The 25984-nt window shown below is 38.9% G+C and overlaps 1 protein-coding gene across 7 annotated transcripts in view; it reads right to left on the bottom strand.

The window, feature by feature from the left end:
* The window catches only part of LOC108708221 (receptor-type tyrosine-protein phosphatase U-like), an 88074-nt gene that overhangs the window by 42873 nt on the left and 19217 nt on the right, over nt 1–25984 (bottom strand). For all 7 annotated transcript variants that reach the window (XM_041582130.1, XM_041582133.1, XM_041582132.1 and 4 more), the window contains exons 2-9: nt 6706–6825; nt 6223–6494; nt 5261–5342; nt 5068–5183; nt 4192–4366; nt 3733–4026; nt 3308–3601; nt 2285–2394 (exon numbers count right to left, since the gene is read on the bottom strand). In XM_041582130.1, coding sequence (XP_041438064.1) covers nt 2285–2394; nt 3308–3601; nt 3733–4026; nt 4192–4366; nt 5068–5183; nt 5261–5342; nt 6223–6494; nt 6706–6825 — 1463 coding nt within the window. The remainder of the gene's footprint in view (nt 1–2284; nt 2395–3307; nt 3602–3732; nt 4027–4191; nt 4367–5067; nt 5184–5260; nt 5343–6222; nt 6495–6705; nt 6826–25984) is intronic.

Below are 25984 nucleotides of genomic sequence, written 5' to 3' on the forward strand. Positions count from 1 at the left end.
GCAACAGGGGCTGAATTAGCTTTCAGGAATCTACAAAAATATATCCAGAAGAAAAATTTAGTCTTCTGGACAGAAGGGTAGAATCTCTACCCACAAACTATGTTTGCATAGTAAAACAAAATTAGCTGCTTTTGCTCTGATGGGAGTGCAAAGAGTTGCATTTCACTCTGGTGGGTGGCACATATGTCGTTCAGAATTTACAAGCTGAAGAGCACCGGAAGATGCATGGCACTTGGGAGTCCTGCACTTGCATGCTATCTATTCTTAACTGAGCCCAAGGTGCTGAATACAGCTTGCATCTACCAACAACAGACTAAGTGTCCAAAAGTTGCATACCTTCACATTGCACCACTTCCCATATAGCCTTGGTTAATGAGGCCTTATGAGTCTATTGTTAGTCTATTGTTAGCCAGAGCTCTCCTTTTAGCATCTAATTAAATCTGTATAAAAACTACTATTGAAAAAGTGATCAAGATCATACACAGGAAATTATGGACTAGATGACTAAATTCTGAGACTGTATACAGGAATATATCTTAATCAATAAGGCAATATATAAAGATCAATAAAGCAATTACAAATGCTCAGCATGGTTTGATGAGGCACAGAAGAAATAATTTCTGTAAGAGAAACAGGTATGAGTTTCAATAAAAGCAGCGCAATCACCACAAGATGCACTGTCCATGGAAATTAATGCAAAAGAAAGGAAAAATGGTTTAGGAGAACAAACTTTTGTCTGGATAGTGGACAGGCAGAATAGGACTTGTCATTTATTTACACGTTTTAGGTGTAAAATATTTTAAACTACTTATCATTATTATAGATGAACGAAAGGTCATATACATATCTAAGTTCTATATACACAGTGTTTTTACTTGCATAACCTCTGCAGTGGATATGTACATGTTCCCATGTCCCACAATACAAGTGTTATTTGATCTTGGTAAGTTCTGTGCTTCTGTACAACCATGAGTGAACATTAAAGGGATCCTGTCACCGGAAAACATGTTTTTTTTAAAACGCAACAGTTAATAGTGCTACTCCAGCAGAATTCTGCACTGAAATCCATTTCTCAAAAGAGCAAACAGATTTTTGTTATATTAAATTTTGAAATCTGACATGGGGCTAGACATTTTATCAATTTCCCAGCTGCCCCCAGTCATGTGACTTGGGCCTGCACTTTAGGAGAGAAATGCTTTCTGGCAGGCTGCTGTTTTTCCTTCTCAATGTAACTGAATGTGTCTCAGTGGGACATGGGTTTTTACTATTGTGTGCTGTCCTTAGATCTACCAGGCAGCTCTTATCTTGTGTTAGGGAGCTGCTATCTGGTTACCTTCCCATTGTTCTTTTGTTTGGCTGCTGGGGGGAAAAAAGGAGGGGGGGTGATATCACTCTAACTTGCAGTACAGCAGTAAAGAGTGATTGAAGTTTATCAGAGCACAAGTCACATGACTTGGGGCAGCTGGGAAATTGACAATATGTCTAGCCCTATGTCAGATTTCAAAACTGAATATAAAAAAATCTGTTTGCTCTTTTGAGAAATGGATTTCAGTGCAGAATTCTGCTGGAGCAGCACTATTAACTGATTCATTTTGAAGAAAAAATTTTCCCATGACAGTATCCCTTTAAAGGAAAACTTTACCCCCAAAACAATGTAGGTCTCTATAAAAAGATATTGCATAAAACAGCTCATATGTAAAACCCTGCTTCATGTAAATAAACCATTTTAATAATAATATACTTTTCTAGTAGTATGTGCCATTGGGTAATCATAAATAGAAAATTGCCATTTTAAAAAATAAGGGCCGTCCCCTGGGATCGTACGATTCACGGTGCACACAAACATACCAACAAACTATACTTCTTAGGTCACATGAGCCAATTAACAGACAGAGCTCTGTCTTTTGCTTCTACACTTCTTCCTGTTACAGTTAGAGTTGTAGTATTTCTGGTCAGATGATCTCTGAAGCAGCACACAGACCATCGCAAAATGGTGGCTCAAGGCAAGAGATGTAAAAGGGCAAAATTTGCTTAAATATATAGACCAGTTTGGTAAGATTCTTTAATATGCCACTTAATATGATTTAAATTATCTGTTGCTCAAGTGTTCATTTGGGGGTATAGTTTTCCTTAAAGAATTAACATTAAATGAACATTAAACTTTGAAATTATAAAATTACAAGTTTATTGATATTCGAATTAGAAAAAATGTTAAAACCTCACAAATTTACATTTTTTTTCGATCATTCTAGGGATATTAATAAAAAATACAGGAAACACTCACTTCATACTGTGTGAGGACTCCATTAGGTTCTAAAGGTTTATCCCACATCATTAATACTGCTTCTTCTTGTGGAACAAGGATGAGAGATTCTGAGGCAATGCTCCCTGGGACTGAGCAAGAAGGAACAAAAGCAAAGTATTTTTGTTACAAAGCAAGTATTTTTGTTACTTTGACTCTAATACAAAAAAAGGATGTTTTTAATTTCAAAGCTGTTTGAGTTTCATAAAATTTTAATTTGTTTTTTATTAATCAATACGAGCTCTGCCAAGAAACAAAGCCACACATGCCTGGGAGGGGAAAACTTTAGAAATACCATTAGAAGGAACAAATACTTTTGCTCAAAGCCTGTAGTAATGGACCATAAAACCACGCTAACAGATATTCCAATATACTAAGCACAAATCTGCAAAAATATTTTAACAGTAGTAAATCTTTAACAGGGAAATATACCTAAATACACCAGATTAAATTGGACTTCCTGCCAATTTTTTTAATTAAAATAATCATTTTCTTTTTTTTTCCTTTATAGAGCAGCAATATAAAATTGTTTTGTTTTTCCCTGAACACCCCAAGCACATTGACTCAAGTGAACCAGGAATGCAGGAAGTTAGAAATTGAAGTTGCTTTAATAACTTGTCTAATGCAAGAAATAACAAAAACTACACATATTTCTTAATTAATATAGAAGGCAAAAAGTACAAGCCCAACTCATGAAGCCCAAGGCATACTGTTGCTTAATCTATTCCAAATAGCACTGTAAGTAAATTATTAAGCAATAGCAGTGAAATCAAAATAGTAGCAAAACAATTTATTGTTTAAATTAAACCAAAAACAAAATTAAACCAAACCAACTTTTTTCTAGTATTCATTTTAAATGAAGGTCATTCACAGATAACTTTAGTAGATTTAGAAAGCAGTTTATTAGTTCAAGAAAGAAAGTGTCTGCTCTGAAACTACTTTACTAAACTATACTAAACACTATTAAAGCTGTCAACATTTACTGTACTGCATGAGTATACGCACCATCCTCCTGTGTATGGCAGGTCACTTCTTTGCTTTCCTTTTTGCCTTCTGGATTAGTGATGACAAGGTGGCAATTAACTGCACGGTATGGTGGCAGTCCATGCAGGGTGTACTGGCTTGATCCTCCTTCTGCTGTTACACAGTCTTGCATGCTGCTTAATTCTGTGCGGTAACACAGCATCACAGAGAATGTGTGGCAGCGGGTTATGTTAAAGCCAACTGCATCCCATTGCAGGGTTAACTGGCGGGGCTGTTCTGCTGAGCAGGATAGGCCTTTTGGGGCACGCATAGGTTCTGAAAGAGAGTACAAAGGTATCCTTTGGATAAGTCATACAAACTTGAGGTTCATGTATGTTACACAGTCACATTTTTAGCCGATAAAGCTTGTCTCATTTCTTGCCATGTGCACCACTAATTGTAAATACCTGCACATTTAGTTCTGCTGATTAATGCCGGACCAGGCCTTCCAGTGCCACCCTCTCCAGGACGAGTAAGCAACACATATATGTGATATTGTGAATCAGGATCCAGGTGCCACAGTTTATAGGTGTGGGCAGTGACAGCATGCCTTTCCTTCCAAGAACTTCCACTCACACTATATTCAATCTCCCTGCGCACTATGGGTCCATCTCCTATGATGGAACGAGTATTCAACTGAACAATAAGATAGGTGGGACCAGCACGGAGGAGTTGTGGAGGAGCAATAGGGGTTGGGGGTTCTGTGGAAAAGGAATTTTTAAAAAAATATGTTAATCAATAATATATAATAATAATTTTGTGTACTGCATCGTGGTAAAATGAAGATCTGCCAATAGGAAAGCTATGCAGTGCAGAAGTGGGAACTGTGTTGCAAAAAAATTGTGATTGTGCATGCACAACTTTACCTTTCACCACAAGTTCTGCAAAATTAGAAACCCCTGCTCCATGGATGGAGCAGCTCACACAACGGTACAAATCCTGTTCGTTGGGTCCGGCATCCTGAAGTTGGAAGGTTACAAGGAATCTGTGGTGGTTGACATGCTGTATAACCCCAGCTGAAGTAATTCCACCATTCTGCCTCTGTGAAACAAAGGAACAAGTGACACCATCAAAATATAAATCCAAATAGTATACTTAACCACCTCCTGCTACCCTTATAAAAGCAATGTCCTTTAAGTCTGAAAAAAAGATTTTCATCCCACTATTAAGAGCAATACACAATGCTTTAATATTAGTCAGAATATACTCCCTCCTGTGCAAATTGTATTCACCCGTACTGGAACACAGCCCGCAATTCTGGCTCATAATCAAGACACCTAATATATCCAATAATCCCCAGAATGTTCCTTTTATTCATATTTCACAGCTGAGTTCTGCTTCCAAAGGATTACTCAAAATTGAGCAATCTGGCTGAGACTGATGTTACATATAACCTATCCTGTCCTTGCTTTACGAGTTTTCATTTCTATGAAAAAAATACTTTTGATTGGATTTCACTATGTTGGAAATTATAGTCATCCATTAAACAAAAAGCCATTTCATACACTTTTATTTTTTGCATGACCTTAAACATGAACATACAATTTGCTTAATCAGCTTATTCAGTGCATTATTCTAGAACAGGAACATTATAAAATACCTAACCTCTAAGTACTTTAACTATAACCTTCAAATCCTACTCTTTATTGGAGGTTTTTGGAAACTGTAGTTCAGTTGCAGTTTATGTACAACATACATATCCCTTGATTAGATAACCAGCATTTTGGAAAGAAATTTCTTACCTGAAGCAGGAAACTTTCCCCATCATTAGCCCTGCCTGATGCAGGACACTGGAATGTGGCATTCTGTCCAGCGTTAACTTCCGCCTCCCCCAATCGGGAGAAGTGAGGGGCACGAGCTTTAATAAGGAGGAAAAATATGTGAGGGCAGTGCAAACATAGGCCAGTTATAAATTGGATCTACTCTCATACTTACTACAGGGGTAGCTAAATAAGAGAATGTCATCCAATCCAATGTATCCTTGGGGAGTACCAGACACCTCAGCTTCAAACAGAACCTAGAATAGACAAAGCACAGAGTTATAATTTGGTTGCAGTAATTGTCAGTATGCAAGTACCATTGAGAACAGAACTGAGACACCTTAGTGGAATGCAATCTGATTTTACAGCAATATATATATACACACACACACATAGTAATTAATCTAACAATCTGGACTCATAGGTATTTATAGTTATGGAAAAAGTACTTTTTTTGCTTTCTATGAGTGCAGTTTTGGGGTGAATTAACTACTCTTTGAGTCGTTAACCAGCACCCAGGCAAAGTTTTTTTTGTTGTTTTCTGTGTACACCAGGTTGGGCAGTCTTTAAAGGGGTGGATCACCTTCAGGCTATATAATAGCCTATTCTTAGCATTTTTTCATTGATCTTTTTTATATAGTTTTGAATTATTTGCTTTCCTCTTCTGACTCTTTCCAACTTTCAAATGGGGGTCACTGGCCCCAGCAGTCAAATAAATACTGCTCTGTGAGGCTACAATTGTATTCTTTTTATTACTTATCTTTCTATTTAGGCCCTCCTCTATTCAAATTCATCTCTCTTTCAAGCCACTGCCTGGTTGCTAGATTAGATTGAACCCTAGCGACCCTGCTGAAATTCCAAACGGGAGAGCTGCTGTACGAAAAGCTAAGAAACTTCTGAAAATCAAATTCATGCAGATTGTCTCGGAATAGTATTCACTACATCATACTAAACAGTAATTTAAAGGTGAACAACCCATATATTATAATCATCATACTAGCATACACAGTGAAGCTATGAAGAAGAGAATAGCATTATAATAATAATTTGCCCCATATCAGTGAAGTTCAGTTTGTAGGAAAGACATTTTGTGCTGAAAAAGTTGAGCAGGAATATTTAACATCATAGCAATAGTACCTGGTACTCGCTAGGCCAGAAAGTACTGACTGCGAGCTCTGCCTGGTGCCACTGTCTCCCGCGAGGTCCAGACACCTCCCAAACTGCAGTACCCAGGGGTCCCCCATTCACCCGAACATAGGCACGCAAAGTGCCAGGACCACGGGCATCTCTGCTGTGTAGTAAGTAACTGAACTGTAGGCAATGGGTGTCATTCTCACTCAATGGCTGAAAAAGCAGTTGTGCTCGCTTTCCCGGGGGATGTTGGGAAGAGTTCACCATAAGATAAGAACCTGATAGTAAGGAACAGAGATTGTAGTAAGAAAGTGGCAGATGGTCAAACAGCAAAAACATACAAGAAAAGGAAAATGGAAAGTGTGCAAACATTAATGTGAAGAAAAAGAATATAACATTTATGGCAGCATGCTCTCCTTAACCTTTTGTACTTTTGCTCACTTCTGCCATTGGTTTATTAGCAGTGCCTTTTTTTTGTTGGTCACATACCTGGGGCCAAATCATTGTCTCTGTTGGGAAAGTGAACCAGTTCCCAGTCAAAATCATCAAGCGTGCCTTGTGTCACCTCACAGGGACCGATGTCACCATGAGCTTCAAAGGTGCAGCCAGCTGAAAAGGAAAGCCACAAAGGAAGTCAACTATTCAGTACATACAAGGTAACTCTCTCAGTGTTTCAGAATATCAGTCTCATGCTTATAGATGTGCACCAAAGCAGATATTCCTGCACTAAGCAATAGATCAGACATAAGGGCACATTTACTAAATAGTGAATTGTGTGGTTTTTTTTGACGAATTTAGTTAAAAAGACAATTTAAAGTGACATTGCCTATTTACTAAAAGGTGAGCAACACACTTCGCTAGAGAATTACCTTGTCGCTGAATAACTTTTGCTGCATTTTGCTAAGAGAAATTTCGCTCAGATGAACAATCGTAAATAGGCAAATTTCAATTTGTTACACTTTTCATCAAAAAATAATACAATGAAGCTACATCCTCAACATTATTATGTCCTCAACAGTATAATATCATATCCTGTATTCCAAACAAGTCATAAGAAAAAGCATTTTCTCATATTTAAAGTGGGATTATGTTTACAAGTTGTATCTCTTAAACATATCTTATTTACACTTATTTTAACATTTGAAGCTCATGCCACATTTTTTTTTGGGTGGGCTCATGGCATACGATAATAGAAGATCTCTGCCTTCCTTTTGCTACCTTGGACATTTTTAATGATAATTAGCCACTTCCAGCAATTTCACCAACATCACTAATAAATACATACATATGACCTTTATATACCCACTGAATTTAAATTGACAGTGTTAATTTAATAGTGTTATAAGTTATCGAAATTTCGCTAGGAAGTAACGCTAGAGAAAATTCATTATGAAATCTTCTCGCCAATGAATCATTGCTGAAGAAAGTACACCATTGTTCTTTTGCTAAGACGTAATACAGTAACACAGTGCAATACAGAAGGTTACTGTTTGAATTAAGGAATGTTGGCCTGGAACATAGAATTTGTACCTGAATAGAGAATTGGCTAAAAGATAGACTACAAAGAGTGGTGGTAAATGGAATATTTTCTAATTGGACCAGTGTTGTTAGTGGAGTACCGCAGATGCAGGTGTGGGTGAACCCATGGTCCTAGCCCTGTGCTAAAATAGCCCCCCTGCTATATGCCCAGCGAGGCACAAGATTCAATATAGTGCTTTTTGGGAACAGACACAGGTGTGGGCTTCCCACATTGTTAACTGTGAGCTATTTGGGCTCCCCTTTTCTTTTGAGTTACGTGAGGCTTTACAGAACTTCTGCAAAAGGGCCATGAAGCTGGTGAGTATGATTCTTCAGTATCCACTATGTTTTTTTTTTAAAAAAAAATGCTCAGTGCACTGGGAGGTCTGCATGCTAATTAGCTAATTATGTCCCTCAGCTGAGAGATATCAGGGCTTTGGCTGGAGTTTCCATCCAGCTAATTAGTCACTATCTGATAAGGTGCAGGTGTGCCTTTCGGCCACGTTGCTATTGCTGTTTAATATTTTAAGCTTTGTATGGGTGAACCTGCATCTTCTGTGCAGACAGAAGTTATATTGGCTCATGTTACTAAGGCACCTCCAGGAATGGCTAGAGGTTGCACTGCTCAAGCAGTATGGCACCTCCTTCCTTTCTTATGAGTCTGCTCTTAACAAGCAGTGTTTCACCAGATTCCTGCTGACAAGTCTGAGCTATCTGGTAAGCTGCCTGTGTTCCTTTGACTTCTGGTATTATATGAAGTCTTATGTTGTGAGCTGGAGTCCTCTGTGCAAAATACAGTTACACAAGGTACTTTCAGTACTGGCTGGTGAATCTCTCTGCTGAAGCAGTGTGGTACCTGAATCTGGTGAGTATGATCAGTCAGTATCCACGGTGTGTTTGAAACATTCATTACACTGTGAAGTCTGCATGTTAATAAGCTAATTATGTTCCTAAGCTGAAAGCTATCAGGGTTCTAGCTGAAGTTTCCATCCTGCGGACTTGTCATTGCTATCAGGTAAGGGTGCAGATACTCCTCTGGGCCTCTTTGCTACTGTTGTTACTGTTGCTACTGCCGGTCATATGTTGTCGGCTTACAGCTAATCTTTGCTTCTGTCTTACATGCATTGTTTTTGAGCAGTTTAACTTGATGGACTTTGTCTTTTTTCAAATTCGCAGGTAAGTAAATGTGCCCCAAAATGTCTACATGGCAGAGAAGTAATTTGCTTCCAATGCACAATTCATTTTATATTTTGAATTATACAGAAATAAAATATACATGATACTTTCTCTGTCCAAGTCTGTTGCAGGCCAGGAAGGTGAGACAGCATTGCAATAAGTTATGACAGATACAGTATCCAATTTTTTTAGGTCACGGATCATACACATGCATTTCCCAGCAGTCCTGCTATACAGCACCCAGCATCTGTCAGGGCAGGCTTGGAGCTGCTTGTAAAAAGAGCCTGATGCAGGCTGCACACTTTCACCAATAGAAGATCCGCCCTTTAATGTTCAGAATGATTCAAGTGAGCATTAAATTCTCTGATATTTTTTTCCATTGTCAGCCAGAAAGCAATGCAATGAGAATGTTAAAAGTGATTTAAACTCATCTTGTGTAATCACAAGACAGCTTTTTCCTGAAATACAGTGAAGGGTGCCCCTACCTTCAGCTTAAGCTTACCCATAGCAAAACTGACTGAAACAGCGAGAGAGAGAGAGAGAGAGAGAGAGAGAGAGAGAGAGAGAGAGAGAGAGAGAGAGAGGAAAATCTCTCTTTCTCACCCTGAACCCGGGTTCAATCTCTGGCAGTGAGTTCAGTGTCAATTTCCTTGTGGCTTCAGGCAAATCACTTATCTCTGCTCCTCAGGCACAGAACATCCCATGTTATCTCTACAAGGGAGAGACCCATTGTGCTTGAATAACCAACTACAGTGTTGTGTACAATTAGTTGCTCTATAGAAGGCTAAAGATAACACCATATATTGTTATCTATTTTCTGTAAAGTAATGTATAATGGCATGAAATTACCATTTATCCTTCTTCCTTGTCCCCTAGAGCTGCATCATTGTACAACTTGTCTGGTAATCTTGAACAGCAGTCTGTCCTATTTCCTTTTTCAGCATCTGTTGGGTGACCCGTTGATATACTGCTGACAAGGTAATTATATTGGCCCCTGGCCAAAGGCAGGTTTTCTGGGCTCCCAACTTGGATGCAAAAAGATTCTACCATCACATTTTCCTACAGGATTGTGGAAGGCTAGAAGAACCATTTAGTACAAATAACTGTACTCCATATGCATCAGACACAACTTGAATGCTAGAATTCTCATAAAAACTAATTTATGAGGGGAAAAAAACATAGCGACGTGCAGCCAAAAATGGCACTTAGCACCCTGTGCCACAGTGGTTAGAGAGCTCTATTTCAGCAATGCCAAAAAGAGCTCTTATGGCATAAATGCATTATGCAAATTATGGATGCTAATTGCCATTTGTATTACCCATAATGCAGTGTTTTCCCAGAATACCAGCAAAATTAAACCTCAATTTGTGTACACCAAAAAAGGCAAAGGCCACACTTGTCTGATTCTCAGACTGGATAAATGCAAGCTAAGAATCAGCCCCTACACTCAAATCATTTCTCTTTTGAAACCACTGCAGCAACCAGGGTGCAGGCACAAGGAGCAGATTTCAGTGCCGACATGCATATTCACACGCTTTAGCTCTAAAGTCTGCTCTGTCCCCCTCTGACTCAGTGGTTTCTGGTTGTAGGCATAAAACAGAGCCGATTCAAGTGTAGGGTCTGAGAATCAGCCCAGTATGTGTGGCCTTAGCCTAAGAGGATATTTTGGAATCAGGAAATTTAACCTGCAGGACATTGCAGGCTTCAATGAGCTTGGGAAAACTGTTAGTGTTGTCGGTTTATTAAATATCTACCTGATTTGGTTTGTGTGAGAATACAATATACTCTGAATTCCTCCTACAGTCTCTGGGGAACTAACAGAGTTGTGACTTATGTTTTAAAGCCACCTGACAGGAATATACCAGGGATGGGGGCTTGAAGTCAAGAAGGCTGAAATTCACTGATGTATGGCATTTTTCAAGATTCTGCAGTGACTGACTTGGTTGTGCATATGAGAATATAACGCTGTGGTTGTGTTTATTAAAAGCTACTACACGACATGTTTCGGGTTATTATATACCCTTTCTCAAGTGTAACCCGAAACATGTCGTGTAGTAGCTTTTAATAAACACAACCACAGCGTTTTTGCTATTGAACAGTGCTCTCCTCATTCTTTAATTTTTGTCACTTGTTGGGATAGCGGTTTACCCAAGCGAGGATTGATGCATTCCTAAAAAGACTGAAAAGGCAGTGCGGAGGACATCATTTGTATTTTGTGCATATGAGAATATAAATTGCTCAGATCAAGTGCCACCATTTAATTTCTCTCTTCCAACAGAGCCATAGAGAATTTTAATATTCTTTATTAAATTTCTGGGCTTTGACTGGTTTACAATCGAAAGATCAAAAAAGCTTCAATGTTCTCCTTGTATCTTAAAATGAGGAATATTGATGTTTACAGAAATGCATAAAAGGGAGAGCTGCACCCTTAGGAATAAATCCCTGTCTCAAAAGATATTTTTAGACAACGCGTTGGTAATAATAAGCATATATATATATATATAACCTAATATATTAGAGATCCTATTCAGAACCAAACTATAAAACAGGTATAGGATCGCTAGTAGGACCTGGGGCTTTCGATATAAATGATCTTTCTGTAATTTGGAACACCATACTAAATCTGCTAAAAATCATTTTAAGATTAAATAATCCCAATATGATTGTTGTACCTCCAATATGGAATCATATACCTTAATAAGGTTCAAGTACAAGGTAATGTTTCGTTATTACAGAAAAAAACAAATACTTTTTTTTATTTGAAAAATGTACTTAAAGGAACAGTAACACAAAAAAATTAATGCACTGTTGTCCTACACTAGTAAAACTGACTTATTTGCTTCAGAAACACCACTATAATTTATATAAACAAGATGCTGTGTAGCCATGGGGCTGCCATTCAAGCACAGGATACAGAGCAGATAACAGATAAGCTCTGTCGTATACAATTGAATACTTATCTTAGTGGGACTTATGTGTTATCTACTGTGAATCCTGTGCTTGCATGGCCGCCCCATGGCTACACAGCAACTTGTTTATATAAACTATAGTTGTATTCCTGAAGCAAACCACCAGTTTTACCAGTGAAGGGCAACAGTACATTGTATTGTCATTCCTTTCTATTCACTTTCATTTGTTGGTGTTAATGGGCTCTACGGGAGATGGCCTTTCTGTAATTCAGATACAGTAGCACATGTTAATTTGTGTGCTCCCACAATAACAGTGGAATTCTGGGACCTGCATCTGTTTTTTCCCTTTGCACTTGTGTAAATGACCCCTCTCATGTATATTAACCCTTTCCCTGCCAGCCGTTTTGTCCTAGATGCGAACATCTACTGCCAAGCAGTTTTTAGATATTTTGCACTCTTTCACTTTAAGGGCCTTTCCTGGGGTGGTCTTTTAGTTAACCCAGGAAAACAATATATTGTTTTTTTCAGGACAACCTGAACTTTCACAATATGCAAGAATTTTGGTGTAATTCTACTTCTCTAAAAAAATATTGGATTCTAAGTGTCAAAAAAAATGAAAAAAATCATGTTGCACGAAGAACAATCACATATATCAGAAACATCATTCATTTTATGTACGAGAACACAGCCGATTTAGAAAGGTCTATGTCTCCTGAACGCGACAATACCAAATATATATAGTTTTATGGAGATTTCTCACTTGTATAGCTCAAAATCTACAAGCAGTACACAACCAAATTTCCAAAGCAACACTCCCCAAACGGCATACTTTTGATTTCAAGGCCAAACATTCCGCTAACAGTAGGTTTACCCTAGAAAACTACCCATTACTAGAAAGAACAGATTCTGGTGAATCAAAAATGGGTAGAAATATCTTTGTACTCCAAACCACCAAGTTGCAATTGTTTCCTAAAGTTATAATGTTTTATAGAAATTGGTGAATTTTTTGAAAAATGACCTCAAAGCTTCCACTCTACAGCAACATATCTCCCACACATCATTAGGTATCAATGTAAAACACCCCAAATATAAAATTCTGGGTCCACTGAACAGTTTGATGCCCAATATGAATAGATGTACCCAAGCACGTGGCATAGGAGGCCCCAAAAGGAAGACCACCCGTTTGTTCTGTCATTTCAGATACTGCAAAATCAACACATTTACATCGTTTTGGGGGGCGGCAAAGGTAGAAAAAAGTACGTTCACCCCAGAAAACCATATATTTTCGGAAAGTACACATTCCCCTGAATCCAAATTGGGTATGCATGTCTTTCTACACCAAAGTACCAAGCGGCAAACCATTCCTAAATTTGGTGATTTTGGCGACATTTCCAAAAATCACCTAAAAATTTCTACCCTGCAGCATCGTATTACCCACATACTTTTAGGTATCAAGAGAAATCACCCCAAATATGAAAGCCTAGGGTCCTCTGAACAGTTTGATGCCCAATATGTATAGGTGTACCCAAGCAAGTGGCATATAGGGGCCTGAAAAGGAAGACCCCCATATGGTCTGTCATTTCAGATACTTCAAAATCAACACATTTACATCGTTTTGAGGGGGCAAATGTAGAAAAAAGTAAGTTCACCCCAGAAAACCATATATTTTCGGAAAGTACACATTGCCACGAATCTAAATTGGGTATGCATGTCTTTGTACTCCAAAGTACCAAGCCGCAAATAATTCCTAAATTTGGTGATTTTGGTGACATTTCCAAAAATCACTTAAAAATGTCTACCCTGCAGCATCGTATTTCCCACATACTTTTAGGTATCAAGAGAAATCACCCCAAATATGAAAGCCTAGGGTCCTCTGAACAGTTTGATGCCCAATATATATAGGTGTACCCAAGCACGTGGCATATAGGGGCCCCAAAAGGAAGACTCCCATATGGTCTGTCATTTGAGGTACTGCAAAATCAACACATTTACATCGTTTTGGGGGGGGGGGCAAAAGTAGAAAACAGTAAGTTTACCCCAGAAAACCATATATTTTCGGAAAGTACACATTCCCACGAATCCAAATTGGGTATGCATGTCTTTCTACGCCAAAGTACCAAGCCGCAAATCATTCCTAAATTTGGTGATTTTGGTGACATTTCCAAAAATCACCTCAAAATATCTACCCTGCAGCATCGTATTACCCACATACTTTTAGGTATCAAGAGAAATCACCCCAAATATGAAAGCCTAGGGTCCTCTGAACAGTTTGATGCCCAATATGTATAGGTGTACCCAAGCACGTGGCATATAGGGGCCCTAAAAAGAAGACCCCCATATAGTCTTGACATTTCAGGTACTGCAAAATCAACACATTTACATTGTTTTGGGGGGGGCAAAAGTAGAAAACAGTAAGTTCACCCCAGAAAACCATATATTTTCGGAAAGTACACATTTCCACGAATCCAAATTGGGTATGCATGTCTTTCTACGCCAAAGTACCAAGCCGCAAATCATTCCTAAATTTGGTGATTTTGGTGACATTTCCAAAAATCACCTCAAAATATCTACCCTGCAGCATCGTATTACCCACATACTTTTAGGTATCAAGAGAAATCACCCCAAATATGAAAGCCTAGGGTCCTCTGAACAGTTTGATGCCCGATATGTATAGGTGTACCCAAGCACGTGGCATACAGGGGCCCCAAAAGGAAGACCCCCATATAGTCTGTCATTTCAGGTACTGCAAAATCAACACATTTACATCGTTTTGGGGGGGGGGGCAAAAGTAGAAAACAGTAAGTTCACCCCAGAAAACCATATATTTTCGGAAAGTACACATTCCCACGAATCCAAATTGGGTATGCATGTCTTTCTACGCCAAAGTACCAAGCCGCAAATCATTCCTAAATTTGGTGATTTAGGTGACATTTCCAAAAATCACCTCAAAATATCTAACCTGCAGCATCGTATTACCCACATACTTTTAGGTATCAAGACAAATCACCCCAAATATGAAAGCCTAGGGTCCTCTGAACAGTTTGATGCCCGATATGTATAGGTGTACCCAAGCATGTGGCATATAGGGGCCCTAAAAGGAAGACCCCCATATAGTCTGACATTTCAGGTACTGCAAAATCAACACATTTACATTGTTTTGGGGGGGCAAAAGTAGAAAACAGTAAGTTCACCCCAGAAAACCATATATTTTCGGAAAGTACACATTCCCACGAATTCAAATTGGGTATGCATGTCTTTCTACGCCAAAGTACCAAGCCGCAAATCATTCCTAAATTTGGTGATTTTGGTGACATTTCCAAAAATCACCTCAAATATCTACCCTGCAGCATCGTATTACCCACATACTTTTAGGTATCAAGAGAAATCACCCCAAATATGAAAGCCTAGGGTCCTCTGAACAGTTTGATGCCCGATATGTATAGGTGTACCCAAGCACGTGGCATACAGGGGCCCCAAAAGGAAGACCCCCATATAGTCTGTCATTTCAGGTACTGCAAAATCAACACATTTACATCGTTTTGGGGGGGCAAAAGTAGAAAACAGTAAGTTCACCCCAGAAAACCATATATTTTCGGAAAGTACACATTCCAACGAATCCAAATTGGTTATGGATGTCTTTCTACGCCAAAGTACCAAGCCGCAAATCATTCCTAAATTTGGTGATTTAGGTGACATTTCCAAAAATCACCTCAAAATATCTACCCTGCAGCATCGTATTACCCACATACTTTTAGGTATCAAGACAAATCACCCCAAATATGAAAGCCTAGGGTCCTCTGAACAGTTTGATGCCCGATATGTATAGGTGTACCCAAGCACGTGGCATACAGGGGCCCCAAAAGGAAGACCCCCATATAGTCTGTCATTTCAGGTACTGCAAAATCAACACATTTACATCGTTTTGGGGGGGGGGCAAAAGTAGAAAACAGTAAGTTCACCCCAGAAAACCATATATTTTCGGAAAGTACACATTCCAACGAATCCAAATTGGGTATGCATGTCTTTCTACGCCAAAGTACCAAGCCGCAAATCATTCCTAAATTTGGTGATTTAGGTGACATTTCCAAAAATCACCTCAAAATATCTACCCTGCAGCATCGTATTACCCACATACTTTTAGGTATCAAGACAAATCACCCCAAATATGAAAGCCTAGGGTCCTCTGAACAGTTTGATGCCCGATATGTATAGGTGTACCCAAGCATGTGCATATAGGGGCCCTAAAAGGAAGACCCCCATATTGTCTGACATTTCAGGTACTGCAAAATCAACACATTTACATTGTTTTTGGGGGGCAAAAGTAGAAAACAGTAAGTTCACCCCAGAAAACCACATATTTTCGGAAAGTACACATTCCAACGAATCCAAATTGGGTATGCATGTCTTTCTACGCCAAAGTACCCAGCTGCAAATCATTCCTAAATTTGGTGATTTTGGTGACATTTCCAAAAATCACCTCAAAATATCTACTCTGCAGCATCGTATTACCCACATACTTTTAGGTATCAAGAGAAATCACCCCAAATATGAAAGCCTAGGATCCTCTGAACAGTTTGATGCCCAATATGTATAGGTGTACCCAAGCACGTGGCATATAGGGGCCCTAAAATGAAGACCCCCCCTTGTATGTTCTGTCATTTCAGGTACTGCAAAATCAACACATTTACATCGTTTTGGGGGGGGCAAAGGTAGAAAAAAGTAAGTTCACCCCAGAAAACCATATATTTTCGGAAAGTACACATTCCCACGAATCCAAATTGGGTATGCATGTCTTTCTACTACAAAGTACCAAGCCGCAAACCATTCCTAAATTTGGTGATTTTGGCGACATTTCCAAAAATCACTTCAAAATTTCGACCCTGCAGCATCGTATTACCCACATACTTTTAGGTATCAAGACAAATCACCCCAAATATGAAAGCCTGGGGTCCTCTGAACAGTTTGATGCCCAATATGTATAGGTGTACCCAAGCACGTGGCGTATAGGGGCTCCAAAACGAAGACCCCCATATGGTCTGTCATTTCAGGTACTGCAAAATCAACACATTTACATTGTTTTGAGGGGGGCAAATGTAGAAAAAAGTAAGTTCACCCCAGAAAACCATATATTTTCAGAAAGTACACATTCCCACGAATCCAAATTGGGTATGCATGTCTTTCTACGCCAAAGTACCAAGCCGCAAACCATTCCTAAATTTGGTGATTTTGGGGACATTTCCAAAAATGACTTCAAAATTTCGACCCTGCAGCATTGTATTACCCACATACTTTTAGGTATCAAGACAAATCACCCCAAATATGAAAGCCTGGGGTCCTCTGAACAGTTTGATGCCCAATATGTATAGGTGTACCCAAGCACGTGGCGTATAGGGGCCCCAAAACGAAGACCCCCATATGGTCTGTCATTTCAGGTACTGCAAAATCAACACATTTACATTGTTTTGAGGGGGGCAAATGTAGAAAAAAGTAAGTTCACCCCAGAAAACCATATATTTTCGGAAAGTACACATTCCAACAAATCCAAATTGGGTATGCATGTCTTTCTACGCCAAAGTACCAAGCCGCAAATCATTCCTAAATTTGGTGATTTAGGTGACATTTACAAAAATGACTTCAAAATTTCGACCCTGCAGCATTGTATTACCCACATACTTTTAGGTATCAAGACAAATCACCCCAAATATGAAAGCCTGGGGTCCTCTGAACAGTTTGATGCCCAATATGTATAGGTGTACCCAAGCACGTGGCGTATAGGGGCCCCAAAACGAAGACCCCCATATGGTCTGTCATTTCAGGTACTGCAAAATCAACACATTTACATTGTTTTGAGGGGGGCAAATGTAGAAAAAAAGTAAGTTCACCCCAGAAAACCATATATTTTCGGAAAGTACACATTCCCACGGATCTAAATTGGGTATGCATGTCTTTGTACTCCAAAGTACCAAGCCGCAAACCATTCCTAAATTTGGTGATTTTGGGGACATTTCCAAAAATGACTTCAAAATTTCGACCCTGCAGCATTGTATTACCCACATACTTTTAGGTATCAAGACAAATCACCCCAAATATGAAAGCCTGGGGTCCTCTGAACAGTTTGATGCCCAATATGTATAGGTGTACCCAAGCACGTGGCGTATAGGGGCCCCAAAACGAAGACCCCCATATGGTCTGTCATTTCAGGTACTGCAAAATCAACACATTTACATTGTTTTGAGGGGGGCAAATGTAGAAAAAAGTAAGTTCACCCCAGAAAACCATATATTTTCGGAAAGTACACATTCCCACGGATCTAAATTGGGTATGCATGTCTTTGTACTCCAAAGTACCAAGCCGCAAACCATTCCTAAATTTGGTGATTTTGGGGACATTTCCAAAAATGACTTCAAAATTTCGACCCTGCAGCATTGTATTACCCACATACTTTTAGGTATCAAGACAAATCACCCCAAATATGAAAGCTTAGGGTCCTCTGAACAGTTTGATACCCAATATGTATAGGTGTACCCAAGCACGTGGCATACAGGGGCCCCAAAACGAAGAACCCCATATGGTCTGTCATTTCAGATACTGCAAAATCAACACATTTACATTGTTTTGAGGGGGGCAAATGTAGAAAAAAGTAAGTTCACCCAAGAAAACCATATATTTTCGGAAAGTACACATTCCCACGAATCTAAATTGAGTATGCATGTCTTTGTATTCCAAAGTACCAAGCCGCAAACCATTCCCAAATTTGGTGATTTTGGTGACATTTCCAAAAGTCACCTCAAAATTTCTAACCTGCAGCATCGTATTACCCACATACTATTAGGTATCAAGAGAAATCACCCCAAATATGAAAGCCTAGGGTCCTCTGAACAGTTTGATGCCCAATATGTATAGGTGTACCCAAGCACGTGGCATATAGGGGCCCTAAAAGGAAGACCCCCATATGGTCTGTCATTTTAGGTACTGCAAAATCAACACATAAACATAGTTTTGGGGGGGAGCAAAGGTAGAAAATGCACATTCACCCCAGAAAACCATATATTTTCGGAAAGTACACATTCCCGCGAATCCAAATTGGGTATGCATGTCTTTGTACTCCAAAGTACCAAGTCGCAAGCCTTTCCTAAATTTGGCGATAAAAGCAACAGTTTTTACATTTTTGAAATTGCCTAAAAATATTGCAATTGGCCGCATTTATTTCACCCAATTTTTTTCATACAATTGTAAAACACCATAAATATTGATGCCAAGGGTCTACTGAACAGTTTGATGCCCAATATGCATTGATATACCAAGGCAGCTGGCATATGCGGACCCCAAATGAAAATAGTGCATATGATTTACTCCGCTGCCGATTCGCCTTCTGTGAACATAGACCATTGACTTCATATTATGTGCCTCAAGACCCTCCTAACAGCAAAAACCCCCGAAAACCATATGTTTTTGGAAAGTACACATTCTGACGAATCCACCTAAGATAAAGACGTCTTTCTACACCAAACTACCAAACTGCAAAGCTTTTCTAAACGTAGAGGTTTTTACAACATTTCTGAAAATCGCCTAAAATTGTTGCAGTTTGCCGCATTTATCACACACAATGTTTTACGTATAAAGAGAAATCACCCTAAATATGGACGTCAGAGGTCTACTGAATAGTTTGATGCCCAATATGCAAAGATTTACCAAAGTATGTGGCGTGTACGGACCCCAAATGAAAAACATGCATATGAATTTTCACGCTGGCCAACTAAGCTGCAGAAAAGAGAGCCCCAACTGTGCGTTATGTGCCGTATGACCCACAAAATGTAAAAAGACCCCTAGAAAACTATATATTTTTGGAAAGCATATATTCTGGCGAATCAAACTAAGTAAAATAAATCTTTCTATACCAAAGCACCAAACAGCAAAACAATACTAAAGATTCAAAAGGAACAATAATGCAGGGATAAAATTGCAATAAAACCACAAAAATAGCGTACATCAATGAAATAACAAAATAATTGATCCGACAACGTAATTAGTGGCCGAAATCGATTATCCAATAGTCACGCTGTCAAAATAACATGTTTTTAGGCAAAACAAACAGTACAATGAATAAGTAAAAAAAAAAAAAAAAAAACCTGTTTGTGAGTTTTTGTGTATACATATTTGTGCACTAATAAAAGTTGTCTAAGTGTGCAAATACATGTAATTAAGTGTAAATAAGTGTACAAAATTGACCAAGTGTGCTAAAATAAAAAAATAAAAAATACAAATTTTTATTAAAATGTTTGTGTAAGTGTATAAATGTACTGTAGGTATGTGTAAATGCAGGTAAGTGGGTAAAAAAACGTGCACTTACCGTTTTTGTAGCAGGAGGATCGCTGGAACAGATAGAGGCAGCCAGAACAGCGTGTCTGCAGAGTTACTGCGCAGCAGGAAGCGTGTGGGCGGCTGTTCAGGAAGGAAGAGGTGAGTATGACGCAGCAGCGCTTTTTCCAGCGCATTTGCGTCTTTGAAGTCGGATCTGCGACAATCGTGTCGCAGATCCGACTCGACAGCCCCCCAGCCTTGTTGCCCAGGGGGCTGTCAACCCTTCTGACACTCTGCGGAGGCGGCAAAAGCCGCCGATGCAGAGTGTAGGGCTCAGCTGCAGGAGAACGTACATGGTACGTTCTTGGCAGCCTGAGCCCTGAACCGCCAGCACGTACGCCGTACGTGCTTGGCGGTTAAAGGGTTAAGAGATCAAATGGCTTATGTCAACAGGTGTGGTAGCTCCACTATTGTGAAGAATAGTGCACAAGCACACGTACTAACGATAGGAATCCAGTGCTCCACCAGTAGAGCCAATTGCCGCTGCTGACTTGCATCTATGAACTCCAGATCCAAATGCATTGTATGCAACTTGAAATGCTGAAATTCTGCTGAAAAGCACTTTATTTAGGGGGGAAAAAACATTGTGACTAGTGTCCAAATAGTGCAAAGTACTTTGTGCTGTTGTGGTAAAATACCTTTAAAATCCACTATTTCCCAGATGATTGGAAAGAAATCATAGACAACTTATATATTCCGTTGGTGAGTGTGAGAGACAGGCTTATATAGTTTAGGATTATACATCAAACATACCTCACCCCTCAGAAACTATTTACAATGGGAAGAGTAGCCTCGCCCAGCTGCCCAAGATGTGGTGCTCCTGTTGCTACTTTTATACATCTAATGTGGGATTGCCCGGTGATACTTAGATATTGGAAGGCAACTGCGAACTTCATGGCCACCGAACTGGAACTTCCCCAGATACTTAACCCGGGTACCTGTCTTCTGGGTCTCCTTGACTCTGTGGTTCCTAGAGTAAACACTAGATGTCTGATGCGGTTGCTTTTCTTTTACGCAAAAAAAGTCGTTGCCCTTCACTGGATGGGCCCATCACCACCGACTCTGAATAGATGGATTGGACTGATTAATTCACAATTGGAACTGTACAAGCTCACATACTTAGCACGAGGATGTCCTAAGAAATTCGAGAATATTTGGAACCCTTGGCTTGAATCGCCAGCCACCTCGACCGACCACTGATTTCAGCCATACCTCTTCTCCCCTCTTTTTTCTTCTTTCTTTCTTTTCTACCTAGCTTTCCTTCCTTCTATTTTTTTTTTTGTTCTGTTGTAAAATTCAATAAAAATTAACCTTTAAAAAAAAAATCCACTATTCCACAGATGCCAGAAGGAGCTTTTATGGGCATAAATGCATCAGCAACATCACTTGCAACATGCTGAAGACAGATGTTATGTAGGCCTACCTTGCTCTCCCTACTTCTCCCTACTCCATACCTCCCAACTGTCCCTTTTTCGGAGGGACAGTACCTCTTTTGACAGCTCAACCTGCACTCCCTCATTTGTACTGGAAAGTCCCTTTTCTCTGCACTGAACAGCCAGAAAAAGAAACAGTTTCTAAATTAATTGGCTTTTAGCAGAGAGCACAGAACACCTAACAGGTGCAAATAAGATACTTTGTAACAATTTTGAGACACAAAAAAACAGTTTAGATAAGGAGAATTATTTTCAAACTTTCATAACCTGCCAAATTTTGTAAAATGAACATGGTAATAATGGGGTGTGGCCACAAAGGGCGTGGTCAAATAAATTTGCTGCGCTACGTGCAGAAAAAAATTTTGGCCCTCTTTTTACTTCCAAAATGTTGGGAGGTATGCTACTCCCTGCTACTTGCTATTCTTATCACCCAAAATCCAGCCAGTTTCCAGAATTTCATCATAATTGTACCTCAACTTGTGCACTCTGCACAAATGTTTGGCACAAAGCTTTAATAAGGAGATTAGTTTACAATCTATAAATCACAACTTGGTAGCTAAGGCTAAGAAAACCCTGGAAATACTGGCAGGTCCACACAATTAATAAATAGCAGGACTTCCGAAAACATATTAGGGGTCATTTAATATTGGATGGAAATGGTGCAAAGTGTGAACAGGTGTAATTCCAGGGTTCCCTTACATCAATGTCCACACTTGCGAGTAATACATCAGAGCAGGCAGGAGCACAACGATGCTTGCCACAAGTAATATGAATGGGCACAATTACTTTTATGAAGAATATCAATGAATGTTTAATTTTAATTAAATGTGTGCACTTGCAAATTCAACTTGCAATCATAAATAAGGCTTTGAATAAGCTTAAAAAGCCACAACCACCATAAGGGCAAAAGTGCAAAGTGTCAGTGCCAGGACTTGCATCAACCTCTACATAAATGAGCACATATGAGAGTTATTGTTTTATATCAACTTTTTTTCAAGATCTTTGCTAGTCAGGGGAAAATATCTAAACATATGAATATAAATTGAACAGACTCTGAATTGGGTGCTTGGAGATTCCATCTTTAATTCCTTAACTCATAAAATTATGTATTATTTTCATTTTGGAACAAAACTGTAAGTGAAAAATATGATCAGGCTTCGCATTAGCATTTAGCAAGGTTATGAATTGCAGCAGTATTTAGCAAAACATCCGAGAGCAATCATATAAAAATTTCCTTATTGCTTTAGTCTTCCCGAAAGAACTTTTATTTAACTAATCAAATCTTGCAAATACATGTAGTTAGAACATTAACAATTTAGGATCTGAAATCCATACACTAAGAATGAAATCTTACAGGATAAGTAAACATTAAAAATAAGTAAATGTTAAATTGACGAGGGTGCTATTTTAAGCAGGAGAAAGAAATAGGGCTGGTGTGATGTTTTTCTGGTTATGAAAGATTTGAGAAAGGTTTCTAATTTTTTTCCTAACAGAAGAACATCAGAGCAGCCTCTTTCATTCTCCTGACAACTTCCTTGACTACTTGGTGGTAAGACTGGTCAGAAAATGACCACCAGGTTGCACTGTTGTAACAACATTCGTTCATGTTAACAGTATATGTATCCTTTAATATCTTGGAATTAAAAAAATATGAATGTACATTGCAAACGTTCTTAGAATAGCACTCTCATCAATTTTACATGCACTTATTTTTAAGGTTTACTTATCCTATGAGCACAATCTGCTGCTGTTGTGGAGAAAACTAAAACAAACCCTAATTTTACATGAAACAAATTAGAATTTAAGAAACTCTATGCCCAGCAGAGCAAAATGTTCTCAATATATTAAGATAATGTGGGCATTTGGCTTATGGGTAAACTGAGATAAATCTAGTTTGTTCCCATCTGACCTTCCCCCAAGAATTCCTCAATAGCACACAACTGCAGAAATCACAGAGATGCCAACCCAGATCGTGCTAGACCCTCATCTGCCCAACCGCACCCCCACTCCACCCATTCAACACCCTGCCTCCATTGTGATCACTGCTAAGCTACTATAAAGAACTTTGGTGACCTATCTTGTTAATAAAATGGAGTGGGTAGGGAAATATAAATCATATTTTTTAGATATTATTTATGTACCTTAGGACTGGATAAAACCCTCACGAGAAGTGAGTGGCCCATCTCATTGCTTTATACAGTAAGTATGGAAAGACTACAGAAAGCATGGGTATAACAGCTTCAATCTACCTGGTATTTTCCCCTTCTTCCCTCTGTCAACAGAAACAAAAACCTCAAAAGTACACTGATAATTTATTTCCTTCTATTTAATGTAAGCAATTGCATGATTTTTGTACAATTATTACATAGATTGTTTGATGTATGCATTAAGAGTAGGAATGCACCGAATCCACTATTTGGTATTCGGCCGAATCCCCGAATCCTTGGAGACAGATTAGGCCGAATACCAACCAAATCCGAATCTGCATATGCAAATTAGGGGCAGGAAAGGAAAAAGTGGAAAAAATTCTTCTTTTGTGACGAAAAGTCATGTGATTTCCCTACCCGCCCCTAATTTACATATGCAAATTCAGATTCGCCAGGCACAAGGATTTGGCCGAATCCGAATCCTGCTGAAAAAGGCCGAATCCGGAACCGAATCCTGGATTCAGTGCATCCCTAATTAAGCGTGCATTTAATCACCTTAAACATTAATTTTATGAGTTTTACTACATTTGATAAAGGAATTGTGCGACTGATCTGAAAAAATTACTGGCGATATGATTTTAATTAAAGAATTTTGTTTGCATTTAACAAATAATAAAATATTTTCATTCAATTAGAATTGGACTTTATTCACTAATGAAGGGTGTATGTACCTGCCTTGCCTGGAGTTGCCACCTTGCCAGTTAAAATAATTTGTGGTTTCAATGTTATAAATAGGAAAGACAAATAAAAATATAGGAAGACCAGTAATTTTTTTACAGAATGAACCCTTGCCTAACATGTAGTCCGCTTTGGTCAGGGCTTCTTGCTAAACGGATACCACTAGTTAGTTGCTGGCTAAGGCCCCGGCTTCTTGGGTGTAATTTTTACCTTCTCTGTTTGAACGCTGTAAAAATGAATACTGGAATCTGAGATAAAGGGATGAGCTGAAGCTGTTGCATGAGCAAAGCAAGGAGTCAGTTCAAGAAATGTATTTTAGCTCTCAGTGGATGCCAAGTCAGAAGGTACAGGGTGCACACAGAATGTGCATACCTGTTCTATTTTCAAAGAAAAGGAGAGTCACATAAACTCTCTGCTTTGGTTCTGGATTATTTAGCGTCAACACAAAGCTGAGCGATAAAACTCTCCAAAATAATTGCCCCTCCGCAGTCATGTGAAACACAATAAATGCGGCTATTCCCGGTAATCTAGAAGAAAATTCCTCCTTCTGCATTTTTGGGGGATTACCAGCCCTTCCACATTGAGCCATGTCTGCCAATGCCCTAAGTAGGTAACAGATTGCTGAAACAGTACAACTGCCATGCTAATGTAGATGACAACATAGAAAAGGGTCTATGAATAAAAATAGATAGCATGTGTGGTAGCAGCACTATATCAAATTAGTGCCTCAAATAAATACATTGCATTCATGTAGAACGGAACATATTCAAGGACATAGTACAGGTATGGGACCTGTTATCCAGAATGCTGAGGACCTGGGGTTGTCCAAATAATTGATCTTTCTGTAATTTGGATCTTCATTCCTTCATACCTACTAGAAAATCATATAAGCATTAAATAAACCAAAAAGGATTAATTATATCTTAGTTTGGATCAAATACAAGGTACTGTTTAATTATTACAGAAAAAAAGGTAATCGTTTGGAATTATTTGGATGGAATGAAGTCTATAGGAGACGGCTTTTCCGTAATTTGGAGTTATCTGGAAAATGGGTATCCGGATAACGGATCCCATACCGTACTTAGATAAAGATACAGAAATTCAATAGAGTGTTAGAAGGTAATTGCCGTTTTTGTTAATGAGATTTTGCTAAACATGTTTCATATCAAAGATTTTCCTCAGATACAGGTTACTTTGATGAAAACCATGGTATCACCAGAACAACAATACAACCTAACGGGCCCTCAGTATTTAAGCACCAACATTAGCAAACATTTTTGTTTAGTATTATTATTTATTTTTTAATTTATATAGCATTCTGCAGAGTTTGACAAAGGTTATACATAATTCACATCAGTCCCTGCCCCCAGGGTGCTTACAATCTAAGATCCCTATCACACAGAGACAGACTATGGTCAATTTTATCATTAGCCTGTATGTTTTTGGAGTGTGAAAAAATCAGACACGGGGAAAACAACCTCCTTTC

This window comes from Xenopus laevis, chromosome 2L (assembly GCF_017654675.1).
Source record: "Xenopus laevis strain J_2021 chromosome 2L, Xenopus_laevis_v10.1, whole genome shotgun sequence".
NCBI lineage: Eukaryota > Metazoa > Chordata > Amphibia > Anura > Pipidae > Xenopus > Xenopus laevis.